Raw genomic sequence first — 27,962 nt, forward strand, 5'->3', positions numbered from 1 at the left:
TGCTTGACTTAACAATGTTTGGTCTTGTAATAAAAAGCTTAAAAGCTTGTCAGGTATTTACAGAGATGTCATGAGTCCCTCTTGCAAAGGTGTGAAGCATGCTGTGAGAAAGTGTCCCAGAGATTTTGGGAGGAGTGGTGGCACTCATAAACTCTTGTGCATGTGTATAGACTAAAGTAATTCAAAAGCAATTTAGCGAAATCTTTATTTGAATCCATACTAGAGAACTTAAGTATGCTAATGAAATGTTTCGGGCTGATAACTTTTGTGAGATTTTAACATTTTTAACAATAACATGCTTATTGTTTCAAACCCTTTTGTTAGGTGGTATTTTCCTTCAAGGTCAGTTGACACAGCAGATCTGGCCTGCAGAAAGCCGCAGCCTGATGTAACATTTTCAGATGCTCAGTCAGTCTATATGTTTTGTAGTGGGATATAAGTGAAATCTCTTATGCTTGTGTGCTTTTCTGTAGTTTCTTCTAGTATATCTGCAACAGCAAATATGTCTTGGCTCTAGGTGTAAAACAGCATGAAACTAATGGGCATGTTTCTAGCTATCTTCATGGGAGCTCAATTTCAAATGCAGGAGGTAAATGTGGAGAAGACAGGTGATTGTGCTGACTTTGATTGCCAGGGCTAACCTCAGTGAAAATGACTGATTTATTGCCTTTCAGGGTAAAATGCTCGTTACTTGCACTAAAGTGGTGGCTTGTCAGTGTCAGGAGTTCTCTAAGTCTTATGGTTTAAAGCAGATAATGTCAGGCATCAATTCTGAGCTGCTAGAGAACCAGGCATACCGAATGGGCTAACAAAAATGCATTACTGAAAGAATGGATTGCCAAAAACTAAGGCTTGATGATGTTGTCTCCACTGCAGATATCTCAGTATGCTAATTGTTGGTGAAACATCATTATTTTCTGAAGAATATTCATTGGCATTTAAACATGTCAGATGCATTTTTGGTACAGACATAGTTTCATTTGCAAGGTGCCAATCCCATGTAGTCTCATTGAAGATGCTTTAAGAGTAATACGCATAATATGGCTCTTACATCAACCAGCACTGTTGACACATTAAAAAACATCAGAATCCAGTGCTTCAGGGAGCTACTTTGGTGGCTAAATGGTGAGTCTGGCTGCAGCAAGCAGAGGAGTTATGTGAACACTGCACAGAGCTTCTGAAAAGATGACTCAATCCAACACGATGATTTCTTGGCAGTTTTGTGTTTGCAGAGGGTACTGTTGGTACTGAGGTGGCTACTTGTAACACTGTACGTTCTGGCAGTTGTGCCTTTCAGATCCTTCTTTAAACTAAGTTCTTACAGGTTTTCTCTCTTCATTTTCTTCTGGCAGTAAGAATGCTTTTGCTGTTAGCCTTGCCATGTGTTGAGGACCTTCAAAAATTGTCTGTTTGATCCATTTTGATGTTCTGAGGTTTATCAATGCCCCACGCTGGAAAATGAGTTTCACTGCTACTGAAGAGAGATGTTCTAACATAGTTCTTTCTCCAAAACAGATCTATTTGATCCTGAATTTAATTTGTGTTTCAGACATCACCAGTCAATTTATAGTCATGCTAGCGATAGAATGTTTTCGGTTCAGGTTGCCAGAGTTTACCTTCAGTCTCATGTGTAATGCAGAGTGCCAGTAGACCAGAATGTAAGTCTTGAAAATTTGTGAAGGGAGAGGGAGCACTTCTCAATATTATGCATAATTTTTACCTTTGGAATTTTGTGCAGCACATTCTTACAGCAAGAAGAATTAAATTTTACTTCACAATTTTCCTTGTGAATAATAAGGGTAGAATAGTGAAATTTTCAACCAAAGGCACAGATAGCTTAATAGTGGGTCTAGGGGTTTTGTTAATTCTGCACAGCTTTGTTTATGTTGAATTGTAGTAGGAAGCTGAAAAGGTAATAATTGGGGGAATAAGCCTGAAAATTATTTTCTGTGGTTTAGGATGCTTTTACCAAATATGATACATCAATCTTTTACTGCAGTGAATAGATAGTGTCCAGGCTTTGTGAGAGTCAGCATTACCTGACTTCATGTCACTGGCTATCCATCTGGTGTCTTTGCCAGCCCAGTTGATTTGACTGTTTTTTGGAAAGAAGGAAGTTAGGGTATCTCACAAATGAGTTACATCACTGAGGATTTAAAAATGATGGGGTTTTTTTCTGGTGAAATGAATGGATAAGGACCTACCCTGCATGAAGTTCCAGAGGATATAGGATGTTGTGCTTCATTAGATTTTGAATCCTCATTCTGGACTTATTTAAGAACTGAGAGAAGGAATCAAGGCCATCTTTGATAAACTTTAGTTACTTTTTTATTATGCCTATGAGAAAACGTGTGTTTTCTGATATTCTCTCTCTGAGTGATTCAAAACTTGCTAGGTGTCAGAGCTCTTATGTGAAACATAAGAGATGTGTTGTTTTATCATCAGTCAGGTTTTAATGTAGAAATTGAGCAGCGCAGCTTTATAGAACCTACATTATAGATAAGCCAGATTTTGACAGAAATAGATTAATTTCCTGTCTGCTTGAATGTGGTGACTTCACTGTTTGGAGCAGACTCTATTGAGTCCACCTTGTGTCTAGCACTTCCAAGCTTTTTTTTTTTTTTTTGTTTCCTACTCTTCAGTTTATCTTGACTGTAAGCAAAGTGCATTTTTACATTTAACAGATGTTTTTTTCCCCAGTCAATCCAAAACTCCCAACTTGTTAGATATATCTGTTCAGAGACTGGAAAGAATTCTGTACTTCAAGGAGCAGTTCTTCAGAGGAGTCTTTCTGTAGTGCAAAATTTATTCTTGAAAGCATTTCCCTAGAGTGAAAGCATATTAACATTGAATGTTCTCTTTATATGTGAGGGTGGTGTTCTGCATTTTTGAGAGGACAGACTAGAAAGTAACAAAATCAAATCATATTTTCTTGCATAAATTATAAGAAATCCTGGATTGTCGTTACCACGCTGCTGCTTTCCTTGACAGAGTAGAAAAAACTTGTCTTTCAAGAGAAACCTCTTTTTAAAATCAGAGTGTACGTATTGAGATTATGTGGTGGTAATGGTATTCTGGTGTTAACCAAAAGTAGAAATGTTACAGTAAGAGTTTCAGCTCCAGTAAACTTGAAGAATAATGAAAATTAGATGAAGTATAAATAAAAATACCCAGGTAGGAGCACTTAGAAAACGTGGAATAGATTTTGAGAAGCAGCTTGTAAATTGGAAGCTTGTAGTCTAGTGCACATTAAGAGAGGTGGGTTAAGATGTTTAAGGTGCTGAGAGAAGAGATACACCACAGGAGCTTCAAGGTGGTTTTTGAAAACACTTTTGTGCTCTTACAGCTGCTGGCACATGAGTGTTTTAACAATTCAGAGGTGGGGAAGGGGAGTATCAGAGTGATACAGGGACATGGACGAGGGAATTGACTGTTCAGTTTGCTTAAATGTGAGAATGAGGAGTGGTTGTGTAAGACTGAGTGAAATTCAGACTGAAAGGGAAGAGGTTCTTCACATGAATGATTGTGGATCTGTGAAGTGCCTCATCAGAAGATTTCATGAGTGTAAGAAATTTAAGCAGGGTTAGAAGAAAGCTGAAGTACTTGGAAGAAATCCATGAAGGCTGCCAAACAAGAATCATTAACGGCTCAGGAAAACACCTGAAAATAGTTTGGGGATGAAGAACTTTGGAATATCTTGGGATTTTTTCTGTTTTTTGAGATGGCACTAAATGGAGATTGTGTGATACTATGAAGGAAGAGGAACTTGAACAAAGAGAGCAGAAAGGAGAGAAAACCCAATGAGTGACTAAAGTCTTTCACATGAAAATACTGAAAATGTGAAATGGTGTAAGCAGTAATGAAAATGGGAAAAAAACATCTGATTTCAGGATGTGGTGGAGTGGGTGTTTGTATTCAATATAAGCCTGGATATGTAGGTATTAGTTGAAGGAAATAAAATTTCTAATTATTTTTAATTTTTCTTTTTATTAGCAAAACCGAATAGGAAGCTGACATTCCTGTACTTGGCCAATGATGTCATACAGAACAGTAAAAGGAAAGGACCAGAATTTACAAAAGACTTTGCTCCTGTAATAGTGGAGGCTTTTAAGCATGTTTCAAGGTACAGTAAACTTGTATGTGCAGTGTCCTTCACACTGCATTTGAGAAGTGGTCAGTCGATGTCTTCTGGTCCATCTAGTCTTTATGTGCTATTCCTGTACTTGAAATCTTAGTTTCATTTATTCAGCGTTCTTGTGATCTTAGATAGTCTTACTACAGCTTGATGAGTTTGATAGTAAATTCATCAGCATTCAGTTCCTTTTTGCCTTGGAAGACAGCCTTTCAAGAAGGAAGAAACTGAAACTTGCGTACTGTCTGTGTTTATGTGCTACAACAGTTTGGCATTTCATTACTGGTTGTTGCATGATTTGCCCTTTCTCCAGCAGCCTCTAACGTCATTGCTAGAGTCCTGATGCAGGATTATCTTCACAATGATACACAGCTGTTGAAGCAACATTAACCTGTTTGTAGTGTTTGCAGATTTATGGGTTAAAAAACCAAAAGAGTTTGATATAGGCCCTTTTGTTTTTCAGGTGCTTGCTAGAGCACATTAAACTGGTCTTTGCTTTCTTTAAAATGGGGATTTGTTATTTTCTGAGGTTATTTGACTTCTGATGGTTGGATATTGCTAAGATCTGTGAAGGTCTTTCTGTGAAAAAAAATCATAAAGCGGTGCTATACTTCTAACTAGTGCTGATATTTGCTTTTCTCCTTCTAACAGTGAGTCTGATGAGAGTTGTAAGAAACACCTTGGCCGAGTGCTGTCTATCTGGGAAGAAAGGTCTGTTTATGAAAATGATGTATTAGAACAACTTAGGCAAGCTTTGTGTAAGTATTTTGTGAGTGTATGAAGGTTCTGTCTCCTGTTTCAAATAGTACTTCTTTGACTGCTGTGTTTGTTTTCATTTAGATGGAGACAGAAAGGTGAGGAAGCGCACATATGAACAGATCAAAGTTGATGAAAATAACTGCTCACCTCGAAGTTCTCCCACTGATCCTCCTCAGGTAACAGCATGTTTATTAAATTCTCTACTTCCATATGGTTTTATATAGAATTTTTTGTTTTCTATTTTTTTGAATGGTCTCTTTTTCAGTGAGGAACTGTTTCTGGGCAAGGGTGGCTACACCTCAAACTTTTAATAGTTTTTTAGCGGGGTATGCTGTAACTTTGTGTTTGACAGTAACCTCAGATGTATGAGCTCTATGTCCAGCTTTGTTCATGTCAGTATTTCAGCAGTTTGTACAATGTATTGAGTTCTCATTCAGTTTTTAGGGTAGTAGTAACACATGTATTAGAGTGTAAGATTGTTACGATTTATGAATAAAATATTTCCCAAAGTTTTGCTCACAATGGCTGTGAGAAATTCTTGTTTTACCTTGCACTGTTACAGCTCTTCTAATTCTTGTGGGGTTTTGTTGCAGTATTGCCCAATCTTGAAAGGATTTTTGTTATAGCAAAGAACGACTGTGCTCAAGTCATCACAATTTAGTATGTTTCTCTGTAGCAGATAGCTGGGCTTCTGTGAGCATCAGCCCTACTTCCAGAAGAAGTGCACTGATACAGTCTTTTGCAGTAGTGAAGCAAAGCAACAAGAAAAGTACTTTTTAAAAATGTGTAATAAAATGAAAGGTACTGTAAAATAATCACTACTGTCAAGAAGAAAAGGTTTATAAGTATTCCTATACAAAGAATTTAAATGAAAAAGCTCTTGTAGAAAGGTGACCTTTAAAACTAGCAATGATGTGCTGAGACTAAAGGTTTTGTTTTGTTCGACTCTAAAAGTGATACTGTAAATGCTGCTAAAATTATCATCAAATCAAGAAGCTTGTTGTAAATACTTCTGTTTTGTTGTAGGATCTGTTTATTTAAACTAGTTCTCAATCTTGCATGCTTTTTTCAGACCACAGATCTCATTAGAGCATTACAAGAACTAGAAAATGCTGCCTCTGGGGATGCAGCAGTTCACCAGAGAATAGCTTCCTTGCCTGTAGAGGTCCAGGATGTGTCCTTGTTAGACAGAATAACAGGTGAGGGTTGGGAGCCTGGTAACCAAAATGCTCTTCTAAGAACGTAATGGTGCATAATGGAATCACACTTTACCTGTTTTTCTCTGCTTGCTTTTTAGATAAGGAATCTGGAGAGCAACTTTCCAAAATGGTAGATGATGCATGTATGTTGCTGGCGGATTACAATGGCAGGTTGGCAGCTGAAATAGATGATAGAAAACAGCTAACTCGAATGTTATCAGACTTTCTCCGATGTCAAAAAGAGTTCCTTGCAGAGAAAGAACATAAGCTGGAAGTGCGTAATATTTTGTTTTAGTCTCTTCTTCACTAAAGCTTGTTCTTGCAAATGTTTCTAGTTAGCCTGAACAACTTTTCTCTCCAAAGACAAATATTTTTTTGCCACTGTTATGTCTTTGCTTCCAGCACATTAGTAACACATTGTTTGATTCTAGTGTTCTAAGCCTACTAAACCAGCTCTTTCTGCTTTTCAGTCTTGGTTATACCTACAAACTTAGTAGTGCAGATGGAAAGTCTTATCCCTGCTGTTACAAACTTAATTCTTCATAGTGTCATTTTCTTTCCATGCTCTTTTCATTCGTTGTTGTAAGTCTTAGTTATGTATTTGCTAAAGGATAAGAATTTAATTCCAGGTTTCAGCACAAGTTTTTAACCTGCCTCAAGCATCCATTAAACCCAGGGAAATGTACTTACAGTTTCTACAGCCTCTAACACAGCTGGTTATCAGCACTAGCACCAGCACAACCAGGCAGATCATAATAAAAGAGTGATGCAGGGTGAGCAGCTCATTATTAGCAAATGATCCCTTAAGTTACTCCTTTCTTTGCTATTACCAATCACCTGCTTTTCTCTCCTACCATGTACTACTGTAAAGCCTCCCGTGGAACATTCCACATATTTAGAATACGTCCATAATTTCATATCAGTGGCTTCCCAGTGCTAACCTTGGGTATTACAGTAATAGAATTGAAGCTGCATCATTTTGCAAGGGAAGATGTCTGAACAATCATGATGCCCTGTAACTGCAGCATATGCATAAATGGTCCCAGCATTAATTTATCTTCAGGTTTCATCATATATGCCTGTCAAGAGCATTTTCTTTCCCTAGTGGTTTCTTTACCTTTAGCTTCATAACTTTGATTCAGATTTTGTTGTGCTTTTTTTTCTGGAAAATGCTGTTTGTAATGTATTTGAAGTCATCATTCAGATCAGTTGTGTCATTCCTAGCCTACTCTTATTTCCTGACTTCCTTTCCTCTATGCCTCACAGAAAATCAATTGATGAAGGTTCTTCCTATCAACCTTACTGTGTTTATCCTGTGGGAAGAATATCAACCAGCTTCATGTAAGATAGATGGCATGCACAGTAGTGCTGATCTCAGTAGCAACTGATCCAACTGCATAATGGAACCTGGAAGATTAAAGAACAGGAAGCCTTAAGCTTTTCATCATATGCCCTACCTTCCCTCTGCCTGTGTAATGGGTTTGAAGGACAAGTTCCCATAATTTCATTGAAGGACTGGTTGTCTAGAGGCACTGACTTGTTCATGTAGCTCATTACCAGCAGTTATATGCTGTGTAGGTATGGTGGCCTGCCAGGATAGGGAGTTGCTCAAAAGGCAGTGACTTAGTCTTCAGACAGATTTACCCTTCTGTAAAACAAGAGAGCCAGTTGAAAAGAAATTAAAAATAGTAGCATAGCTGTGAACAGATTCCACCCTTATTGGTTGTTTTCAACAAATAGAAACCAGTGTAATTTACCAATATTGCTAGATCAGAGAATTCATAATTCTGAGAGAAAGCAATTGCATATTACTGGGCTGTTATGGTGCTTCACATAGTTTCTTGGCTGAATTATTTAGACTGCTAAAGAATTTAATTCTAACATTACAGAGTTTCATCTTTGGGCTGGTTTGAGGTCTTTCTTTAAAAGTAGGAGACAGTCTCAGTGTCTGTAGCAGCTTGTTTTAAACTGATGAAGTCCTAGGATGTTAAAGTACACTGTAAGAATGTTTTTAGGCTGATTAGTGTGGCATAAATATGATTTCCTAATACAGAACTATGAGCCAGAATGGTGTTAATCCAGTTACTAGTAAAGGCCTTTGAGCCAAGAGATTTCAAAAAACAGGAACCTTAAAATGGAGTTTCTAAACTAGTGATGAGTTAAATGACTTCATGCTCACTATCAGTAGTGCTTTTTTGTTTGGAAAGTAGAGGCTGATAAACATTCTCAAGTTTTGAAATGTAAGATTAGGATGTCTTAGTGATATTGTCTGTAGGGCTTGCTGACTTAGCACATGTAGGATTTATTTTGGTGATTAAGAAATGGAGATGAAGTGAGGACTCCCTGTTCTTACAGATTTGGGAAATTACATGACTCAAATTGAACCTTGCTTCTTGGCTTCTCATTTGAAATAGAACTGGGAGAGGGCCTTCCACGTAATTCTTTGAGAATGTGTTTCCCTGAACTGTCTGTCCCTAGGTTTTGCTGTTCAAGTTTCATTTCTGGTGAAATTAATTTGTTCCAGACAAGCTTGTTTCTTGTGTTAGACTTCTGGCTATTGATACTTTCCCAAGTATAACACGATCTCTCAGTTGTAACAGAAAGTCTTTATTTCTTCCTGAATTACTGTCACCAATCTGTGAGTATAATGCTGAGATCCTACCTTACTGATTCCTTACCATACCAAACAGGTATAGTAAGGAACAAGTGGATGTATTCTTAGTTGAATCTAGAAATGTTACCTGTTGTTAACCTTGTTTAACAATTTGAATTGGAATTCCCAAAGAATTGTCAGTGGCTTTCAGCATTAGATAAAAGCTTTAGACCTAAATAGGCAGATGTTTTATCTTCTGAAGATAATTTACAGGTAAGTAATTTTGCATAACCAATCTTTCCATATGCCTTAATTTTTTAAGAATGAGAGTCTCTCTAATAGTTATTTCTGAAACAGAAGTGTGTGATTCCCATCAAAATCGAGGTAATGTATGTGCTAAATCTTGACAGGAAATTTTGATAACAAGTAAATAATGTTATGTCTGCATCAAAAGCTAGCTGTACTGCTTGGTAGGTGACTTTCCTAAGTATGTTTGGGGTAAGTAGTGTCATTTTTAACTCTTAAATTGTTTTCTTTAACATCTGTCTAGCTTCTGTTGCAGGTGGTGGACATGGACCTATCTTCTAATGATGTCACCATCCATTAGTAAACACATCCTGCTAAAAATAAATTTAAGAATCAAAATCTTGTATTGTCTGTTGTTTTTGAAAACTTGAAGAGGAAGAATTCTGTAACTACTCATATCAAATCTCTGCTATTTTCATCTATATTCTCACAAGCATTACTGAGTTTATGCCTGAGATGGATAAGTATTTATCCAGTGTCATCTCTTTTTCCTGAAGACTAAAATTTTCACATGGTTGTTCTTAAAACTATCACATTCTTTCAGTGAACTAATTCAAAATTCCCAATATAGAAGTTGGGGGGTTGCTTGCATTGAAGCTGCCATTTCCAGAAGGAAAAAGCTGTGAAAACAAGACTTTATCAGCCTTTTGCTTTTTAACTTACACTGCTGGGTTTACATGATCAGAAATGGGAAGTGATGAATGTAGGACTTTTCCTTTACAAGCACAATAGAAAAACTTTCACTTTATTAGGTAACAGAGAAAATGTGCTTTATAATTGCACTTAGCCCCCTTTAGAACCCCTCTCAAATTTAGGATTGTGCTAAGGAGTCTTCACTTTTGGTAGTTTTAAAGCAGTATAAATATTCAAGGTTCAGTGTGCTGTGGCTCCATCTAGGATTTCTGGCTAGGTAGGATTCTATGTACTAGAGAAAATGGAAATTTTTACAGGATACTTTTGTAGAACTTTTTTCTGAAGCCTTTGATGACTAATACCATGCCTGTTTTCTACCACTTCAGATGACTTTTTACCTCTTTCCGTCCGTGTTGTACCTCCCTCCTGTCTCCCTGCCTGTCCCTTAGTTTTTGAACAAAAATACTGGTTCATCTCTTGGTATGACTGAAGGATAAAATGAGATTTTTATATTGCACAGGAACAAGAAATTGGGTGCATAAATTGATATCCAGATTTGGGTATCAATTTGGCTCATGTCCCTTTGATAAGACTGTCTTGTTACTCTAGAATTAAAATTGCCTTCAAAGTGACATGAACAAGAGAAGTACTTGATTTATTGTTCTCTCATGTTTCTTTGTGTTTACCTCTCCCTCCCACAGTCTCCTGGATTATGGTGTTTAGTCTCTTATTAAGTTTCAAATAGAAGGTTTGATAATGGACATCTTATGTGACTCAAACAGGTGTGAGTAGGGGATCACAAGACACCACCTCACCTTCATTTTGGCCTTAGGAAAAGATGTAGTATTGCTGCACTTAGCGTGTAGTGGGTATATAGTTTCTTGCATACTTCTATCAGTTTACCACTTTAAATTTGGGAATATCTTGTCACTAGATTCAAAGTTTTGTGAGGGAGGTGCTACTCTGGGAAGCTTGCTGTCATTTAGCAGCTTGCATTTAATTAAAACAGTTAATGCTGCTATCTTGCATTTCTGATTTTCTACAACTCTGTAAGCAGTATTCATATTCTTACACTCACACATCTGGTTTTAATTGTAGTTTCTTAGCGTGTTGAGAGAATATGTCATGTTCAGTGCACATTTATTTCATGATTGAGCTTTTATGGCTCCATATAACTTGACTTATCTTCCTGAAGGTTTTAATTTTGTCTTGGAATTTTACAGATAAACAGCAAGCAGTTAGTCAGCCTTGACTTTTGCTCTGGATTTGAAATACTTTTTTTTCCTGCTCAGTTCACACTTAATGGTTTCAAATGTAGACAAAAATATTAAGCAAACAGTTTAGGGCTGGCAGTGGTATAACAGGCCTCTTATCCTTAAGTTTTGTTTTGCAATACCAAACTGGGTTGGTGCTGTTGTCTACTGTTGCCCTTCACCATAGCCTTCATGATATCACAGTAGTGTTTTCCTTGCTGGCTTTTTTTTTTCCTTTAAACCCCTTATTCATCCTTAGTATGTTAGTATGTCAGGTTTACTCTGCTCAGTGACAGAGTACTTGGAGTAATATATTCCATTATACTTAGTATTTTTCAAGTCCACTATTGGTAATTTGGATTCATTTTTCATAACCTTGCAGCGGAGCACCTAACTTATTTTACTGAGTTTTGGTTGAAGATTTGTAGGATGAACCCTATATTGCCTTTTGTTACGGGGTGGAGTTTGCAGCATTGAAGGTGATTTACAACTCCATAAATGTGGCGTAGCACAATAACTTTTAAGTTATTCTGGATTTGGAGCTGAGCAGTTAACAGTGGGGTGATTACAGAACTGGTAACTGGAAGGTATCAGGAAGTGGTCAGTAAGGTTCATCCAAACCCACTAAGACTGTTTTAAGGTCTGATGCTTGGTACATCAGATACATGCTTGGTACCTGATAGTGGTACAAACAGACCATATTGTGTGATCTCTTGACATGGTGAAACATTGTATTCATTTTTGTTCAAGATTGCAGCTTCAAAAATTGAGGCTGACTTGGCAGAACTTCCATTTCAGGGAAGATATGACTTACACGGAAGGAAATCTTTTGAGTCATGACTGTGGATCTTTTCATAATAAAGGGGGGAGAGCCTTTGCCAAAATTACTTACTTTCTCTAGTGCCCCAGTTCCAAGTAAGTTGCACTGTTTTTCAAAGAAATGTATGTAGCTCTTCACCATTAGGAAAGAAATGTAGGGTAAAGATCTCTAATGGGTTTATTCTTTATGTTCTAGCTCTCTCCATCCTGCTGTGTATGAGATGAAATGTAATTCAGGAACAGGCCACTATGCTTAGATATTTGTGTGGATTGGTTGAAATCCCTTGCTTATAGGTTGGCCATTTGAATGGCCATTTGAGAGGGTTTGTGTATTGTAAATGATTTATTAGAATTTCATTTTTTTTTTTTTTTTAATTCAAGTTTACTGAATACCAGCACTGGGGTTGTGTTTTGTAAAAGCCAAAACTAAATTTCAGTAAGATCAGTAGTGTGGATTATCAACTCAAAGGTGACTGGGGAGAATTAAGTGATCACTGAAATAGTAATTTCTCCTTAGTTTCTCCTTAAGATGTGTTTAGTTAAGGTGAGGGGATGTTTGAAATAGGACATAAGTTGCATCTCTTACCTGCAGTGGAAGTAGGCTTGCTAAGTGTTTTTACAAATTGCTGACCTGTCTTTCAGATGTGGTTTCTTGCTTTCCATAAGCACTTTTTTCAGTGACAGAAGATAAACTTGTAGAGTTTTGTAAAAGTAATTTGCAAGACTGGTGGCGAACAGCAGCCCTTATGTCAAACACTGCAAAGCAAAGTCAATGGTCAGTGCATTTTGTTCTTTGTGTTATACCCATTCTGTGAGAATAATGCTAATTTGGCCCATTTTCATAGCAAACTTACAACCTTGCTGTACTTGAGCAATAAATATGCTTCTTTCATAAAGTGACTTACCAACTACAGCCTCAGATACCATAGTATAGAGTTACTCAGTTTGTACCTGAAAGATTAGACTTCACAGCTCAATGTGGTCATTCAAAGCAGCAGAAACACTGGAAGGCTTCCTCCTTTTAAATTGACTTATCACATATTTCCGTGTAAATCCTGGCTTTTCTAACAGATTGAGCAGGTTGTAGGTTGTACTTTGCTTACCCCTGTAAAATAAAGATAACCTTTTGCTTCAGTTCATCACATTTTAAAGCATTGTTGGACATTCAGGATATTCTGGTTTTGAAACAAGGTAATAAAAATGTTACTGCTGTTATATTTTTTTTATCTATTTCACCCTTATTATTTTTTAAGGGTGAGATTTTTTTAGCTTTCATTCTGCAACTTGCCTGTTAGTTTTTATTGAAAGGGGGGGGAAAAAGTATATATGTATGAGATACCACAAGATACCAGGAACTTAATTACCCTTGAAGTGTGTTTTGAATTTATTATAAAAATACTGAGAGAAGATACTGGATTATCCTAGGTAGGACTTGCTGTTGTTTGTGAGACTTCTAGCCAGAATGTTCCTGGCTATTGCCAGCCAAAAACTTCATACTGTTAACCAAAATGAATGGATCTATTTGTCATCCTCAGAAGAAAAAGTTCTGCAGGTATGTAAAACCTTGTGCAAACATCTGAGATGATGGGAAATTGTAAAGGGAATAATTAGTGCTCTAACTTAAATTTCTTGAAAGACAGCTGTAGATTAGCAAGTGACTTTCTGCAGTGCATTCTGTAGAAGATATTTTCTTTGCTTTGATCAGGAGTTTCCTGGACTAAAAAGAAAACCTGGATATAAGAAAATTATGTAGGAAAGACTGATACTGTAGTGTGTATGTCAGTAGTAGCAGTGAGGTTTTTCAAGTTCAAACTACCTTTTCTGCAAGCCTTAATTTTCGACAGTTATTGTTTAAATATTTTTGTTAAAAACCTGATGTTTGTGTTGCTGGACTTAGTAATTTTTTTTTTTTTAATCTGTATTTTGAATACAAAGCAGAACTGTAAACCCTGCTTGTATCCTTCCCACATTTAGAAGCTTTTGGAATTATTTGTTGAAGCAGCTATAAACTCTAAATAGGAACATAAGACCACACTGAATGATAGGTAGTCATTCTACGCAGACTAAATAAACATCAGTCTTTCTGCATGGGAGTTACTAAGGAAACATTAATAATCAAGTTTCAAAAAACCCTTAAATGTTAAGGCTGAAAAAGGAGAGAGAAGGGAGGGTGTTGGAAAGCTCTGCTTCACAATTTGAGATGACTTGTATGAAAAAGCTGAATCAAAATATGTTGCTTTAGCTAGTGTCTTCTGGTAGTTTCATTTAATAGGAAAATAAGCCCATGTGAATTTGAAGATAATTGCAGTTTACTCGACAGCAGTGCTCCTTAAAGTTCTCTGTGAATAGTGCCTGCATTAAAACCTGTGTTGTTGGGCTGATATTCAGAAGTTGTTTTACAATTTTTACAGTTTAATTTTCTTATTTATTTAAATTTTTATGCTATCACTAAGACCTAGAACTTTATTATAAATAAGTTTTTGGCTAACAAACTTCGGTGTGAAGTTAAAAGGAAGCACCATGCTTAAGTTACACTTCACTATGACCTATAATAGTAGTAACATTTTTTTGCTACATTTTAAATAATGTTTTGCCTGGGTAATTGGAAGGGCTGATGAGAACTGCTTGTAGAATTCTCTGACAGAATAAGGAAGAGGAATGGCTAGAACATCAGCCTGCTTTTTTTCAGCCTTGCTAAAACAACAAAAAACAGATTTTATTCTACAGCAGACTTCTGATGTTTTCACTCAAAACCATTCCAGTGTTACATAGAAGAAATTTGTGTAAAATCCAATAATAAAACATGGTGGCACTCATGCTGTTGTGAACAGAGCTGATACTTTTGGAGAATTTGAATGTACACAGCAAGAAAAGTCTTCAGGTGGACAGCAAGTAGCTGCGAGATGGCATTTAAAGAAAATATGCATCCAGTTACTGTAGTTCTATGGCAGAGTGCCGATATCTCACTGTTCTCACATTTACATAGGAAAATAATTCATCATCTTGCATAATGGTCTGAGGCGGCAAATACTGTCAGAGCCTATTAATGGAATAATGTATGGCCTTGTATGTTGTATTTTAAATCTGCATAGGGGAAAGTAAGAAATGTTAACTTGTGCAAAGTGATTAGGAAGTACAGGTGCCATCGTCATGACAAAACCTGTTTGCATTTTAAAAAGCATTATTAAGAGTGAAACATTCCTAGTTTTGAATCGACATTTTGTAGTGTATGAGAACAGTGCACTTTTCTATGCGGGCTTTTTGTTTGCGTTTTGTTGCTGCTTTTTGGGTTTTGTTATGTTTTTTTATTTTCTTTCTTGAAGCCCAGAGCTTTAATTGAAATTTGTCTACTACTAAGCCCATTAGTTACGGGTAAAATATCACTGGAAATAATAAGAACATTCAAGAATACATACAAATCTTTCATGATATCAGAATAATTTTTAGTTTTAATATTGTTGTCAAAATTGAGCTCATGAATCAAAATGAAGACGTCAGTAGTTGAACTGCTTTAATCAGGAGCCAAAGCTATTCTATTTTCCTAGTTTAAATTCATTATAATCTTCTGTAATGGTGCAGCTAAACTCGTCACAGGGTTTGTTGTGATGTTGCAGGGAGCATCCATCTCTTCAGCTAAGGCTAAATACTCTTCATTAGGACTCACAGTGAAACTGAATTTTAGAAATCAAACCACCAGAGTTACACTAATGTCTTCATATAGTAAACCTGGGGAATTTGCTTCAAAATATCCAAACTTTTAAAATAAAACCAGCTAACCCTCATTCCTAAAAAGCTTAGGGAATAGTAGGCCGCTTCATGGTGCAGTAGGTCAAGAGAAAATATGAAGACTCTTGGGTAACATAATTCTTAGCTGGACTGTGCTGAAAAATCCAGTTCTTTAAAACTCTGTATCTTTCTGTTAAAGCTCGTTGGTGAAATACAGAACTTTGGGTAATGTTTCCTTTCAGGTAATAGCGACTGTAGTTTAGTTTTTCCCCTGGCACCTTTCAAAAAGTATTAAGAAGTTGGGTTATTTTTTCATACCTGGATTCCTCTCATTAATTGGGGTATGGTACATGTCTCTGCAGAGTGGAGGGAACAACTTGGAAAGTGTGAGTTGAGGCTGAGGACAGTGTTGAAACACCAGCTCTCTTTGTCCTTTGAAGCTGTGTCAGTAGTTATTCTGGGCAGCGTGATGTAAGAGTAGTTGATGCTGTTTTAGCAGCAGTGAGAAAACAATGTATCCCACAGCTGTTGTTCTTGCTGAGAATATTTCTTAGCCAGGAGGAAGTGGAAGTTGTCACGGAGTACTCACCACCGCCGCCTGATAAGTGTGTAAAGTGGTTCTTACACTTGTATTAAAACTTTCTTCTAAACTAAAGGAATAGCTAGAGTCCATTGACTTTTGCATTTGACTGAAGCAGTTGTAATATTTTTCACTTCTGCCAAAAGAAAAGAATATTGTATTAATCTAATATGTAGTTGGTGGAGTTTTTTCCACTGCCAAAGTTTGAAATGCTGTGGACTAAAATTGGTTGAAATATGGAGGAGCAGAACATGGAGAAACAACTGGGGATGATGTATAAATCCTGTCAATGAACTCCATGTTGTCCTGGAATTTAATTTTATTTATATAGTATGAAGATGTATCTCTGACATAAAAAGTACATAAAGTTGATTTTATTAGAGAGGGCAAAACATTTTTGTAGTATTTCTCAGTTACTGCTGGCAGTGATTGGCAGGAGAGAAAAGAGTGAGTTCCAGTTACATGAGGCTTACAGTTATTGTCCAATTTCCTGTGAGACTTGACTGTTGCAGTTGTGCTGCCAGTCGTATAAATTCTTTCCTTTGGCAGGGAAACAATCCTAATTAGCTCTTAAAAGTTTGATGGAATTACTTCTGTGAATACATAAAGAGAAGAGAGGCCTAGAGGGATGTTTCAGTAGCTCTTCTCCCCTCAGTCTATCCTAGTCAGCCTATGGAACGTGGAACCAGCCATAACTTCCACTGCTCTCTGCCATCCCAGTAGTTAAGTGATGTAGAAAACATCAAGGAATATTGGAGTGGAAAGGGGAGAGCTGGAGGGCACACACTGGCTGAGAGCTGCTGTGGGATGGAGAATTGGACTAACTGGGATGGAGTTAGAACATTTGGCACTACTGTGGGTGTAAAATAGTTGTCCGAAATAATAACATTGAAACAGTATTTCTCTGAAAGTAAGTAATCTAAGGAGCCAGTATTTGAGGTGTTCTCTCCCAATATCACTAGTTTTATTTTCATGCCTGGTTCCGTATTACATTTCTTTTTTTTCACAAAAGCATCTTTATTTAATTTGCTTCATGTGTGAAACTGGCATCACAGCAGGTCTTATATTCTGACTGGATTGGTAATTTAGAAATATATTTTGAATTCAAATTGATTATGAAAACCTCCAGGCGTATGCACACTAGGATGGTAACCCTATTATCTACTGCAGTATACCCCTTGATCACAAAAAGAAGAAAAATCTGCTGTTTTCAACTTTTTGAAATTGAATAAGATGTTCAGAATTTGAAGTAAGATGGTACATACTTAAATGAAAACATTGGGAACATTTTGTTAGTATCAAAAAGGAATTTTAGTTTCTTCTTTTTCTGCACTTCTGCACTACCAAGCTGGAAAGGATGCATTTTAATTCAGTGTAGTGAGGATGGTATTTTTGAGGGCCATAGGTAGGAGAGGAATACATTGTGAAGTTTAAGACAGAGACAAGTTTGTTACATTTTGGTTAGTGGATGAAATAAGGACTCTGATGAGATAAAGGATTGTTAAGAACATTATCTTCCCCAGGCCTTCTCTCCCAGAATCAGGCTTTTTTCTCAGTGCAGAAGAGATGCTCTCTCTCCATAGTTAAGTTTATGTTCCATTGTGTACACGTCATTTTTAAATGGGGGTGAGAGAAGTAGGAGAAATGCCACGTGCTTTCTAAAATAATTGTAGATGTTACTGTAGCTGTGCACCAAAGGGCTGGATATTCATTGGTATTTCATCAGATTATCTAGCACAAATCCTGAAGTATTTAAAACATTGTTGTGAGTCTCCGATTTAAGTGTAGCCTGATGTTAACAAATAGATAGAAATCACTGTAAAATTTAATTTTGGATCTTCACAGAAGTTAGACATTTCCCTCAGTATTTTGGTGGGTTTTTCTTTTTCTTCCTCCCCATGGATCCAAACCAGATGGTTTTTTATGTTGCCTTGTAGAGGTGCATAGAATTGGTTTTGTAGTCAGCACATGCAACAGTTTTAAAGCTTGGCTGCAGGCAGAATTTAGGGTAGAAATTTTATAGTGGCTGCTTAGTACATTGAAACACATATTTGAAGAAGAGAATTGAGAGTTGGAGATAGCATTGAGCCTTTAGTTCTGCCCTTCAAAAGACCATTATTTTGAGGTCAGTTCTGAATATAGAACTTGAAAAACATGTCAAAAGCAGCAATAAAATGTGAAGTGCCGTGGAGAACCAAGATTGACATCTGACTGTGGTCCTACAGGTTAAGTACACGCTTATTGGGCTCTATTTCCTCACATGTTAGGTTGTCACAACGTTCCATTCTTAATTATGTATTTCTTGTTTTGTTTTTCATCAGTCACTCTCAAAGGTTCATTTTACTCCAGCCCAAATACTTAATTGGACAGAAAAGGAGGTAGAGGGACGTAATTGTTTTTACCACAGTTATTTATGCTTTTAAACAGTTCTCAGATTTTATGTGGAACACTGAGCTCCCTATAACTGTTTTAAAGACAAGCCTCAGAACTGTCATGTTCTCAATAAATGTGAGCCCTTTGATCCTGAAGAAGGTAGAAGGCAGGAGACAGCAGATGGTGTAACTCCCCCGAGTGTTACACTTGGCAATGCTTCAAACACACAAAGTTTTGATGTAATTTATTTCTAGGTTGCTAGTAGCTACCAGAGTAGGAGGAATGATTCTGCAAAGGCAGTAGATATGAAATCAGTAATCTTCTGCATCACATCCCTATTTACTAGTTGTAATGACCCATCACTTTATTTCTTCTTCTGTGCACTGTCATTTATTTTGCATTCTCTTCAACCCATGGGCACCAAACCAGAGACCACTGAGAACATGGCATTCATAGAGAACTCCTTTTTCTCTGCATCCCTCCACCTTGTCTCTGCTGTCCTACACATCCAGACTCAACAGTGAAAGCTAGAGCTCTTCATTGCCCAAGATTTGAGAGTATAAAGTCGAAGCCAAGTTTAAATTCTTGACATATTTTAGAAACATAAAATTTCTCATACTAAGTTACTTGTTTTCTGGTGGAGATAATTGACATCCTTCAGCTGCAGTGAACCATGGGCAAAAGGTGGTAGCTGTAGCTCAAAAGGCCAGCATATTTGATAGATAAATTTGATGAGCTGTGCCATTATCAACTTTATTTTGGAGTATTTGTCATCCAGAGGAACTCAGGGTTTTTGTTAAACTGATACTCAGTACATAGCTTCCAGACATATCTGTTTAGTCTTAACTCATCTATGATTCCGTAATAACCAGTGTGAGAGATGCTGGATGAGTGCCAATAGATCATGGTTTCCTCTTTCTTCATTTTCTGTCTTCCACTGACACGACTTCTGTTGTGACAAATTTATATTGCTGCTGGGTTTTTTAATGGTGGTACATTAAACAGTCGTTAGTCTTACATGATCTAAATCTAGGAGCTGTACCACTGTAATTAGTATTTTATACAGTGATTGTTTAAACAAAACAATTTAGTATGTCATCTTGAAAGCCAGACATTTCTTGTGTTTGCTGTCACAGGTTGTGTAGTGAATAGAGTGCCATTTCCAGTAGAGAAACGCGTCATAGGATGAAATTAGATACAGCTTATGTAGAGACCATTAAATTCTGTGTGTATGTATACCTGTTCTTTGTTTTCTTGGTGATAACACAACTACTACACTTAGCTTATCTGAAAATGTAGGAATGGAAGGTCCCTATTTATAATGCTGTTATGTGTGGAAGTAATCAAGCATTCTTGCTCAAGCAGTGTTATCTCGCAGATGTTTTATACTTATGCTGAAAGGTTGGGGAATAAAGCAGTGATGCAGGTGCAAACCCAAAGCAAAAAGTACAGTCACTACAAATCGGTTTGGTTTTGAGAACCTGCCTGAACTTTTTCAGACAACACATTCTTCTTAAGAACCAGTAATTCTTGATTTTCTGGATTTTTTCTTGTGTGATAGTGCTGTGTTAGAACACAGCAGTAAGAAATTTAAAATGGCTAGGCTATCCTCCAGACAGTAGTGTTTAAAACAGTACTCCTTTGGTTTCCTAGCTGGCTTCTCACCTGTAATTTATATGGATTGTTAATGCATTCCCTTACTGTAGTACCTGTAAAGGGAAGTCATCCTAATTTCATTGAAAATGTAATCTGCAGCTGTGTTGTACCCATGTTCTCAGCATTTCTAGAAAAGAGCACCTTGAAACTCTTTTACCTTCTGGCTGATTCATGTCCTCTGCTTTATGCCAAGAGAAGAATCCAGTTTTCTGTAACACTAGGGTCTTCCTTTTTTTTTCCCCAACCCACACATCAGTAGAGTTTTTGTGCTTTGAGTCCCAGAAGGATGCTGCTTTATTATTTTGCTAATCAGTGTTATTAGTATTGGATCATGCAACTGCTTTTAAGCCAGTTGAAAATGGCTGTGTTGATCCATGTGTAAACCACAAAAATGGTTATTAGCCTAATTTTTTTCAACTCTTAACAGTTCAAGATAGAGAAGATTCCTGTCACTGATGACTAGGAGCATCTCACTTATTCCAGTAGTGTCTTCTGCGCTCTGTGTGTGCATATACAAGTCATCAACTATCATAGTCCCAAATCTTTGAAGCCATGCTCAATAGCAGCTGCTGTAGTCAGTGGAAAATTAATGTTCTTATGCAGCAAGATCAGAAAAATTGTACGTGCTCAATGACAGCTGTAGGTTTCAACCTTGTGTTTCTGCTAAATAGTAAGCAATAATTCTTAGGCTTCTGAGGGTAAATCCTGTATATGGGCTGTAGAGTAATCTTGGTCACTTGAACTTCGGGTTGGGATTTACCTGAGTATTCATTGTCTTCTGGAGTCTGAATAGCTAACATCCAGTTAGGTATATAACTAAAATACAAGAGAGTTTACATAAGGTACTTTTAAATATGCCAAGAGTAATAAAGACTGATGTTCATAATGTAGGTTTTAGAATCTTCAGTTATAAAATGGTGAGATTGATTTGTATATTTCAATGTGATTGATAAAGGTTACTATTTAAGAATATCTATTTTTAATTTAAGAAGTCATAAATGTATTATGAGATTTAAGACTTAGATCATATTTATTTTCTGCATGCAAGCCAGTGCCCAAATTTCAGTAAGAGGAGGTTGCCAGAAAGTACCGAATTTCATTAGAGCTCCAGTGAAAACAAAGCTACTGGTGGAAAACACACATGCACAGACAAACTGTTGTGAGGGTCAGCAGGCAGGCTCTTAGTGCTGCAGTGGGAGGGAGGAATACTGTGCAATTCTGAGAATGCTGTGAGGTCCAGAGTCTCACTGAAATAATTTCCTCAGGAGACACATTCTTCATGTCCCTCAAAATGTTTAATGGCAGACAAGCTTTCTCTTCCGCTGCTGCATACAGATGTAGTTTTTAAAGAATGTTGCTCACTTCTTCATGGCACGTTTGTGATTAACAATGCTTTTTCTTCCAACATTGCAGTACCTAGCATGCTTTTATGTAATGTCAGACAGCTTTTGCCATGTTGCACACTGAAATTTCTCCTCCAAACTTCAGTTCATTTGGAAACATAAAGAAATATGCCCTGCACAGTTGCAGGTTTCCACCTACACATGAATTACTGTGGGGAGAGTTTTTTTGCTGTTTTTATTTGATCCTGTGGTCTTGACTCTTCTTGATAAGGTAACTATGAGCAAGTCACTTTCCCTGAACAGTGGCAAAAAGGTGATTTTGGTCTCTGGTTTTTTTAGCTGTGGAAGTGGGGGACAGATACGTCCTTTCTGCTTCATCAGCAGTTACTTGCCCTTTCAGCTGGGGCTCCTCTTGCTACGCTATTGCACCATCAAAAACCAGCTAGAGATGGCTGGGGGTCACTGAGGGACTCATTTGGGCTGTTGAGCACTTCAGCCTGTGGTGCCTGGCTAGCCTGGGTTTGAGGGGTGTCAGTAGAGAAACTTCCTTTTACTTTATAAGCCAAGCCTTTAAAAAAAAAGTTAAACATTGGAAATGCATGGTGACTTGTATGTTTACTCTTTAAGATGGTATCTTATGTGCAAATCTTTACATTTTATTGTAAGTCATGGCCAAATAGTAAATAATTTTGTTGTTTCCTACTCTACATGGAGAAAGGTTGCCTTTTCCCATGACATTGCACTGCAGAGTAACAGAAAAGTGACACACCCAGGCCTAATACTCAATCTCTCTACCTCATGGCAGGCTGGAAACATATACCCAGATGGCATTTGTGTAGTTCTTCATAAACACACACTCCACAGATCATGTCCAGCCAGAAATCTTAAACAGGTCTTGACAGGCGGATTTTGCTGTGCCAGCCAGTCAGTCCAGCTTTTGCCTGAATATCAGCTGCAGGTTCAGACCTGCTGGTTTTGTTTTCCTTGTCATCAGGTGCTGGATGTACTTTGTTTTTATTTTTCTTTCAGACTTCACATTTACAAGAGATCTGGAAACATGAGTTTATGGAGAGACCAGCCTTAAAGGTTTTAAGAGCAAGTAGGGGTAGACAATTAATAAAAAAAGATCCTGAATTGCTGTACTAGCCATGTATACTGGATTTGTATTCAATTCAGTTTGCCACCATGGTAAGCCCTTTTCTGCAACAAGAGTGGTGTTTCATTGCTACTTCAGGTCTTGTTGGACCTGAAGATTTTAGCAGATTTGGACAGCAAATCTGCTAAAACCCTGCTTTTCTAAGACATTGTCTGGAAAACCAACTTTTTAAAAGAGAGGTTGTACGAGTTCTTATTTTAGGCTGTGCAACTGGAAGTAGAGCCTGAGGTTTTCCCCAGAACCCGTGGTGCAAATTTAAAGCAGTATCAAGTTTGTGAGAGCAGATTTAGTGTGAATCAGAGAGAAGATTGAAGTGTCTGTCATGCAAGAAACCCAGGGTAATGAACTTGGTGAAAATATACCTAAGTGACTTGCATTTTGACATGCAAGAAGCACATGGCAAAAAAGGAAATTTAAGTGATTTACTGCTTTGTATAATTCTTTTGACACTGTGTAAACATGAAGACTGAAGGAATTTCTTGAATAATTTGCTTTTTTCCCCTCCAGTAACAAGTTTACTGTATTACTTATGATATTTTTTGCAAATATCTTAGTAGTAAATTACTGTAACAACATTTAACTTACTATGTTTTCCTCATGATCTGATCTTCCAAGGTCATTTCATCTGCAGCTGGATAGGAATACAGACATACAGAATGGAACGTACACAGATACTTCTAGAGTTCTATATAAACCAAGATAATGATTTTAAAGATAATTTTAGTGAACTATAAGTGGCTTGAAAGAAAGAAAGGTGCTTTAAAAAGCTAAGATACTTTAGGTTGAAATGATATTGCAGCACTGAGCCTGATGAGTTCAAGAAGTGTTTGGACAATGCTCTCAGGAACAATGGTGTGACTCTTGGGGATGGTCCTGGGCAGGAGTTGGACTCAGTGATCCCTGTGAGTCCCTCCCAACTCACCAAATTCTGTAATTCTGTGATTGCTAACCTGTGATACATGCTTTATCAGTAGATCACAGAAAAATGTGCATTAGTCAGGTTATTGCAATCTGTAGGCTTTTGGGAGCAATATAGTTGATAATGGGAAAGGAGAATTGCAAAAAACACTGTAAATATCTTTCCTTGTTCTTTTTAATGTTGTTTACTTGTTCTGTGTTTTGCTCTCTCTAGACCTTTTTTCCCTTTGATTTCTCATAATTTTTTCCCTGGCAACTTCTTTCTCCACCTTTTTTATTATAAGATAAAACCAGCTATTTGAGCAATTTGGAATTGGGTAAAAAACGTAAAACTCATGTGGGTGTGCCAAATTTGCTGCCCGAAATTGATTGATTGATAAGGGACTTCTTCATCGTTAATTTTTCTTGGAATTGTTCTGTGCTCTCTATTGGTATCACTTTTCTGTGATACCAATAGACTGGTTTTTTCTAGTCATAATATTTTAATACTAGAGCTTGAGGATAAGCACTTTCTTTAAAAGCACTTTTTTCTACAATTTTTTAAATTATAGAACTTTTATCTATGTCCATTTTTGGAAAATTTACATTATGAATCTTGTTGGTCGTGGAAGAAGTGCAATTGTTGGCTTGCTTCATGCACAGTAGAGTTTTCACTGGAGATACTCCTGCAGGGTGTTTGAGGGGCAAGTAAATCAAAATATCTATTGCTGCTGTGTAGTTCTCCTTTCCAGCTTTGCCTTTCTTATGCTCCCATCCCCATTGCTGAACACAGCATCTGAAATACCTATTTCACACAAAATGAGAGAAAAACACAGAAATCACCATGCAGCATATCAACAATTTGTCTTACAGAATTGCTCTAATTAGTCATGTAAACTGTAGTTTCAATTATCAATTGACACTAGCATATTCAACTGCCATTAAGCAAACCAGGCCTAGGAATGCTTATGGTTGAGCTTTAACTTAATGCTCCTCTTGAGAATCCAGGTATCTAAAATAGATTGTTCAACCTACTTAATGAAGCTGTGAGAATGAGTTGACAAGTGTAATATGAAACTGTCTAGCTGATAAAATTCATTAAATGTTGGAAACAAACACATAATGGATGGCCCATAGCATTTCTTGACTTCTTTGAGAACTATCCATTAAAAATCTTTAAAAATCATGTGCTGTTAGACTGTTTTGAAATTTAAGGTGACTGTCTTTCACAGCTCTTGTTTGGGTTGGATAGGAATAATTTGTGAACTTAGAAAAGATGGACAGGAATTGCTGAAAAAAAAAAATAGTTGGAAGAACTTCTTCAAAATGTCCAAAACCAGTTTTGCATAGATAGACCCTACACTGATAGATTATTTAAATGAACAAGGTCACCAGTGTGGACTCGCCTGTAGCAGAAATGTGGGGTCCTCGATCTTCACTACCTTTATTTATTTCACCCTAAATGAAGCTAATTTATTAGCTTGACCCAGTCTCAGGTCACTAGAATACTTTCTCATTTTCTTTCTTGTCCACAGGTTAATACTGAGTGGTTCTATGCTGCAACTACAACAGCTATATATGTTTCCTTGCTTTAAGTTCTATGCTGCTTGGATTAGAATGCTACTATTGCTTAGCCTTGCTACAATAAAACCAGGTTTTATGCTTCCACATTACCTAGATCTGTCTTTGATAAACATCTGAGAGAGTTGTGACCTGGCTAGCAATGGATAAATCCCTACCTAGTGACCTGCAGTGTTAACCTTCATTTTCAGATTCACTTTCATCTTCAAAATAAGTACATGTAGTCTTAGCTTTACAGCAGTTTCATACTTTAAGATGTCCATTTGTGTCTGCTAAATAATGAACTACACAGTCCATGTTTTTGCAGTTCAACGCTTACAGCTTTAGGTTGAGAGAGTTGCACATGTGAAATCTGAAGTTGGAACTGGCACTGTTGTAATGACCTACAGGCAAGGGCTGCATGAACTGAGGATGGTGCATCTGACACATCCGAATTTTTACAGTTCATCTGTTAGGTACAGTAAATATTTGAGCTTGAAGGCTTTGCACAACTGTTCCTAAATGCATTGTTCAAGGATGCTTTTCTAATAGACCATCAAAATTCTTCACTCATTTTAAATTCTTCTAAAATTAAACACTGATAGCATTTAATTTGGATTTCATGTAGATCTTCCATGAATAGGTGAAACTTCAAGAAGCTATCTATAAGCCTCCAGCCATTTATTTTTTTTTCCTATTTTCAAAACTGTTCTGCTTTATTCCTTGTGTGCCTGTGCAGAGTAGTGACTTGAGTATTTGAGCAAAATTGCTCAGAATTGTTCTGAAGTACTTGATTACTTATCATCAGAAGTTCTCTAAAGCTTCATTCTGTCAGCCAGTGTTTGAAACTTAAGAATTCAATATAATTCAATCATCTCTTGGAAGTGTGTAGCTTTGAGTTTATTATAATGGCTAAATAAATGCTGTATCAGATAATAAAACACAAGTAGACCAAGTGTAACCTCAGGCAGGCATCCTTCATTTCAGCTGCTGCTCCTATCTGCCATCCTGGAATGCTTTAAATTAAATCATAGTCCCACAGAGATTGACTAATTAAATCAATGTCTTTATATAGTAATATATTTTATAAATTAATATTCATCACCCTGGACCTTTTATGATTGAGGGGAGATAAATATAAACTAAGCCAGCCTAGTAATATCCCTGCTAATTAAGTATACTCATAGAATCATCAAGATTGGAAGAGGCTTTCAAGCCAATCCAGCCCAACTGTCCACCCAGCTCTACTTCTGTAACCCCTAAACCACATCACCCACTACCAGATCCAAGGGCCTGTTGAACACTTCCAGGCATGGTGACTCCACCACCTCCCTGAAGGCTTGCAAGTTCAGTTTTGTTTTCTTCTACTTTTCCAGACATTGGGCAACTTTTTGGCAACACAATCTTCAACAGAAAGGCTAAAGACAAGTTTATAATAAAATAGTCTTAAAAATTAGCTTTGCATTAAGTAATTTATGTTTTTTCTCATTATTATGAAATGGGGAAATCCTTTTTTTTCTGAGAGGACATGCATTTTAATATACTAATGAAAATGAACTTGAGTTTAATGAAATTACAAGCCTTTGGAAAAAAAATCTTACTTTTATTATGCTCACCAGAGATTATTTAAAACATTACTAACTTCTGTGAGGATGTCTGTCAGAGAGTTTTCCAGCCTGGGCTAAAGAAAACTTCTGCAGTTGCAATCATGTACAGTTGTTCTCTATGCTGGCCATGTGCTGCTTGGCCACTTGCTCTCTGTGGTGTGTGAACTTCTTCCATGGGTGGGTTGTCCATGGCTCCCATATGTCTAAATAATGGGGAGATGGGAGCCAATGGTTTGAATGCAAAACTTGGATAAGTTCATAGGGAACTTGGCTCCAGAAGCTGTGAAGATTAAGAAGGGATCCTGGACTAGACATTACAGTAAAGAATGGAATAGGAGATTAGCTGGCTGAGAAGGGAGTGACCACCCAGAAGGGTGTAATACCATGTAGGACTGAAATCAATTGGAATTCATTTGGACTAAGACAATGGAAGCAAAAACTGATGTGAGCTAATGAATCTGATAAAGATATTATGTAGGTGGAGAATAGGGACAGGCTAAGTATAGGACTGGGAAGAAACAGGTGTAACTGGAACCAGAACTATAGAGAGACTGATAAATGGAGACCAGGATTGGAGAGGGAGAAATTTAGATCAGAATCAGAAAAGCTAGAAATGGGAAGAGGTAGTCAAAAAATAGTTGTGAGTGTTTGTATTGTGTCTGAATAGAGCTGTGATAGGAGTCTGAGAGGCATTGAATATCCTTCCTGGAAAAAGGTTGGTTCTCAATGTTCCAGGAATGGAGATGGAGACCAGGAGTCAAGGCTGCAGTGAATGAGATTTGAGATACTGTTTTACGCTGGAAGAAGCTGGACAAAAATTGCATTTCAGTAAATAGGAAGAACAATTTGTGGTCACTGAGAAGACTTTGCATTTGTGATAGTCACACTTCAAATGGGAAGTGTCCAGATAAAATGCTTAGTTTCTTTCTGCTGCTCTTCCAGACAGGAATTTGTGGTTTGAAGGTCTGCAGCATATTCCAATCTGTACCACAGCATAACAGTTGACGGTAGGCAAAGTCACATAATCAAGCTTTCCCCAGATGGTCACTAGTTTAGTTTGTGTATTTCAAACTTCTCAGCTGTTTGCTTCCTATTGCTTCACTTGCAGACAAGCTGAGGAGTCTCTGATACTTTAACTTAGAAAATTTCTTAGAAGTGTTAATTTCTTGGAAATTTTAAGTACTAAAAAAAATGAGATACCTGGAATTAAAGAATGCATTTCATTTTCATCTGTCAGCTCAAAGAAGGTTTCTGAAGCATAAATTGTGTTTTGTAATGGTGAAGCTTGCCATTAGAAAACCTGAGAATATTAGTAAATCTATGCATAGAATAATGTGTACTGTAAGTAATGCATGGGGCAGTGCATAGAA

General features: G+C 37.1%; 1 protein-coding gene across 1 annotated transcript in view; it reads left to right on the plus strand.

Moving 5' to 3' along the window:
• Window positions 1-27,962, plus strand: part of RPRD1A (regulation of nuclear pre-mRNA domain containing 1A) — a 42,349-nt gene that overhangs the window by 5,636 nt on the left and 8,751 nt on the right. The window contains exons 2-6 of the mRNA XM_074546408.1: window positions 3,994-4,123; window positions 4,784-4,890; window positions 4,973-5,067; window positions 5,964-6,090; window positions 6,189-6,364. Of these exons, the coding sequence (XP_074402509.1) occupies window positions 3,994-4,123; window positions 4,784-4,890; window positions 4,973-5,067; window positions 5,964-6,090; window positions 6,189-6,364 (635 nt within the window). The remainder of the gene's footprint in view (window positions 1-3,993; window positions 4,124-4,783; window positions 4,891-4,972; window positions 5,068-5,963; window positions 6,091-6,188; window positions 6,365-27,962) is intronic.

The sequence above is a fragment of the Zonotrichia albicollis genome, chromosome 1, assembly GCF_047830755.1.
Source record: "Zonotrichia albicollis isolate bZonAlb1 chromosome 1, bZonAlb1.hap1, whole genome shotgun sequence".
NCBI classification, from domain to species: Eukaryota; Metazoa; Chordata; class Aves; order Passeriformes; family Passerellidae; genus Zonotrichia; species Zonotrichia albicollis.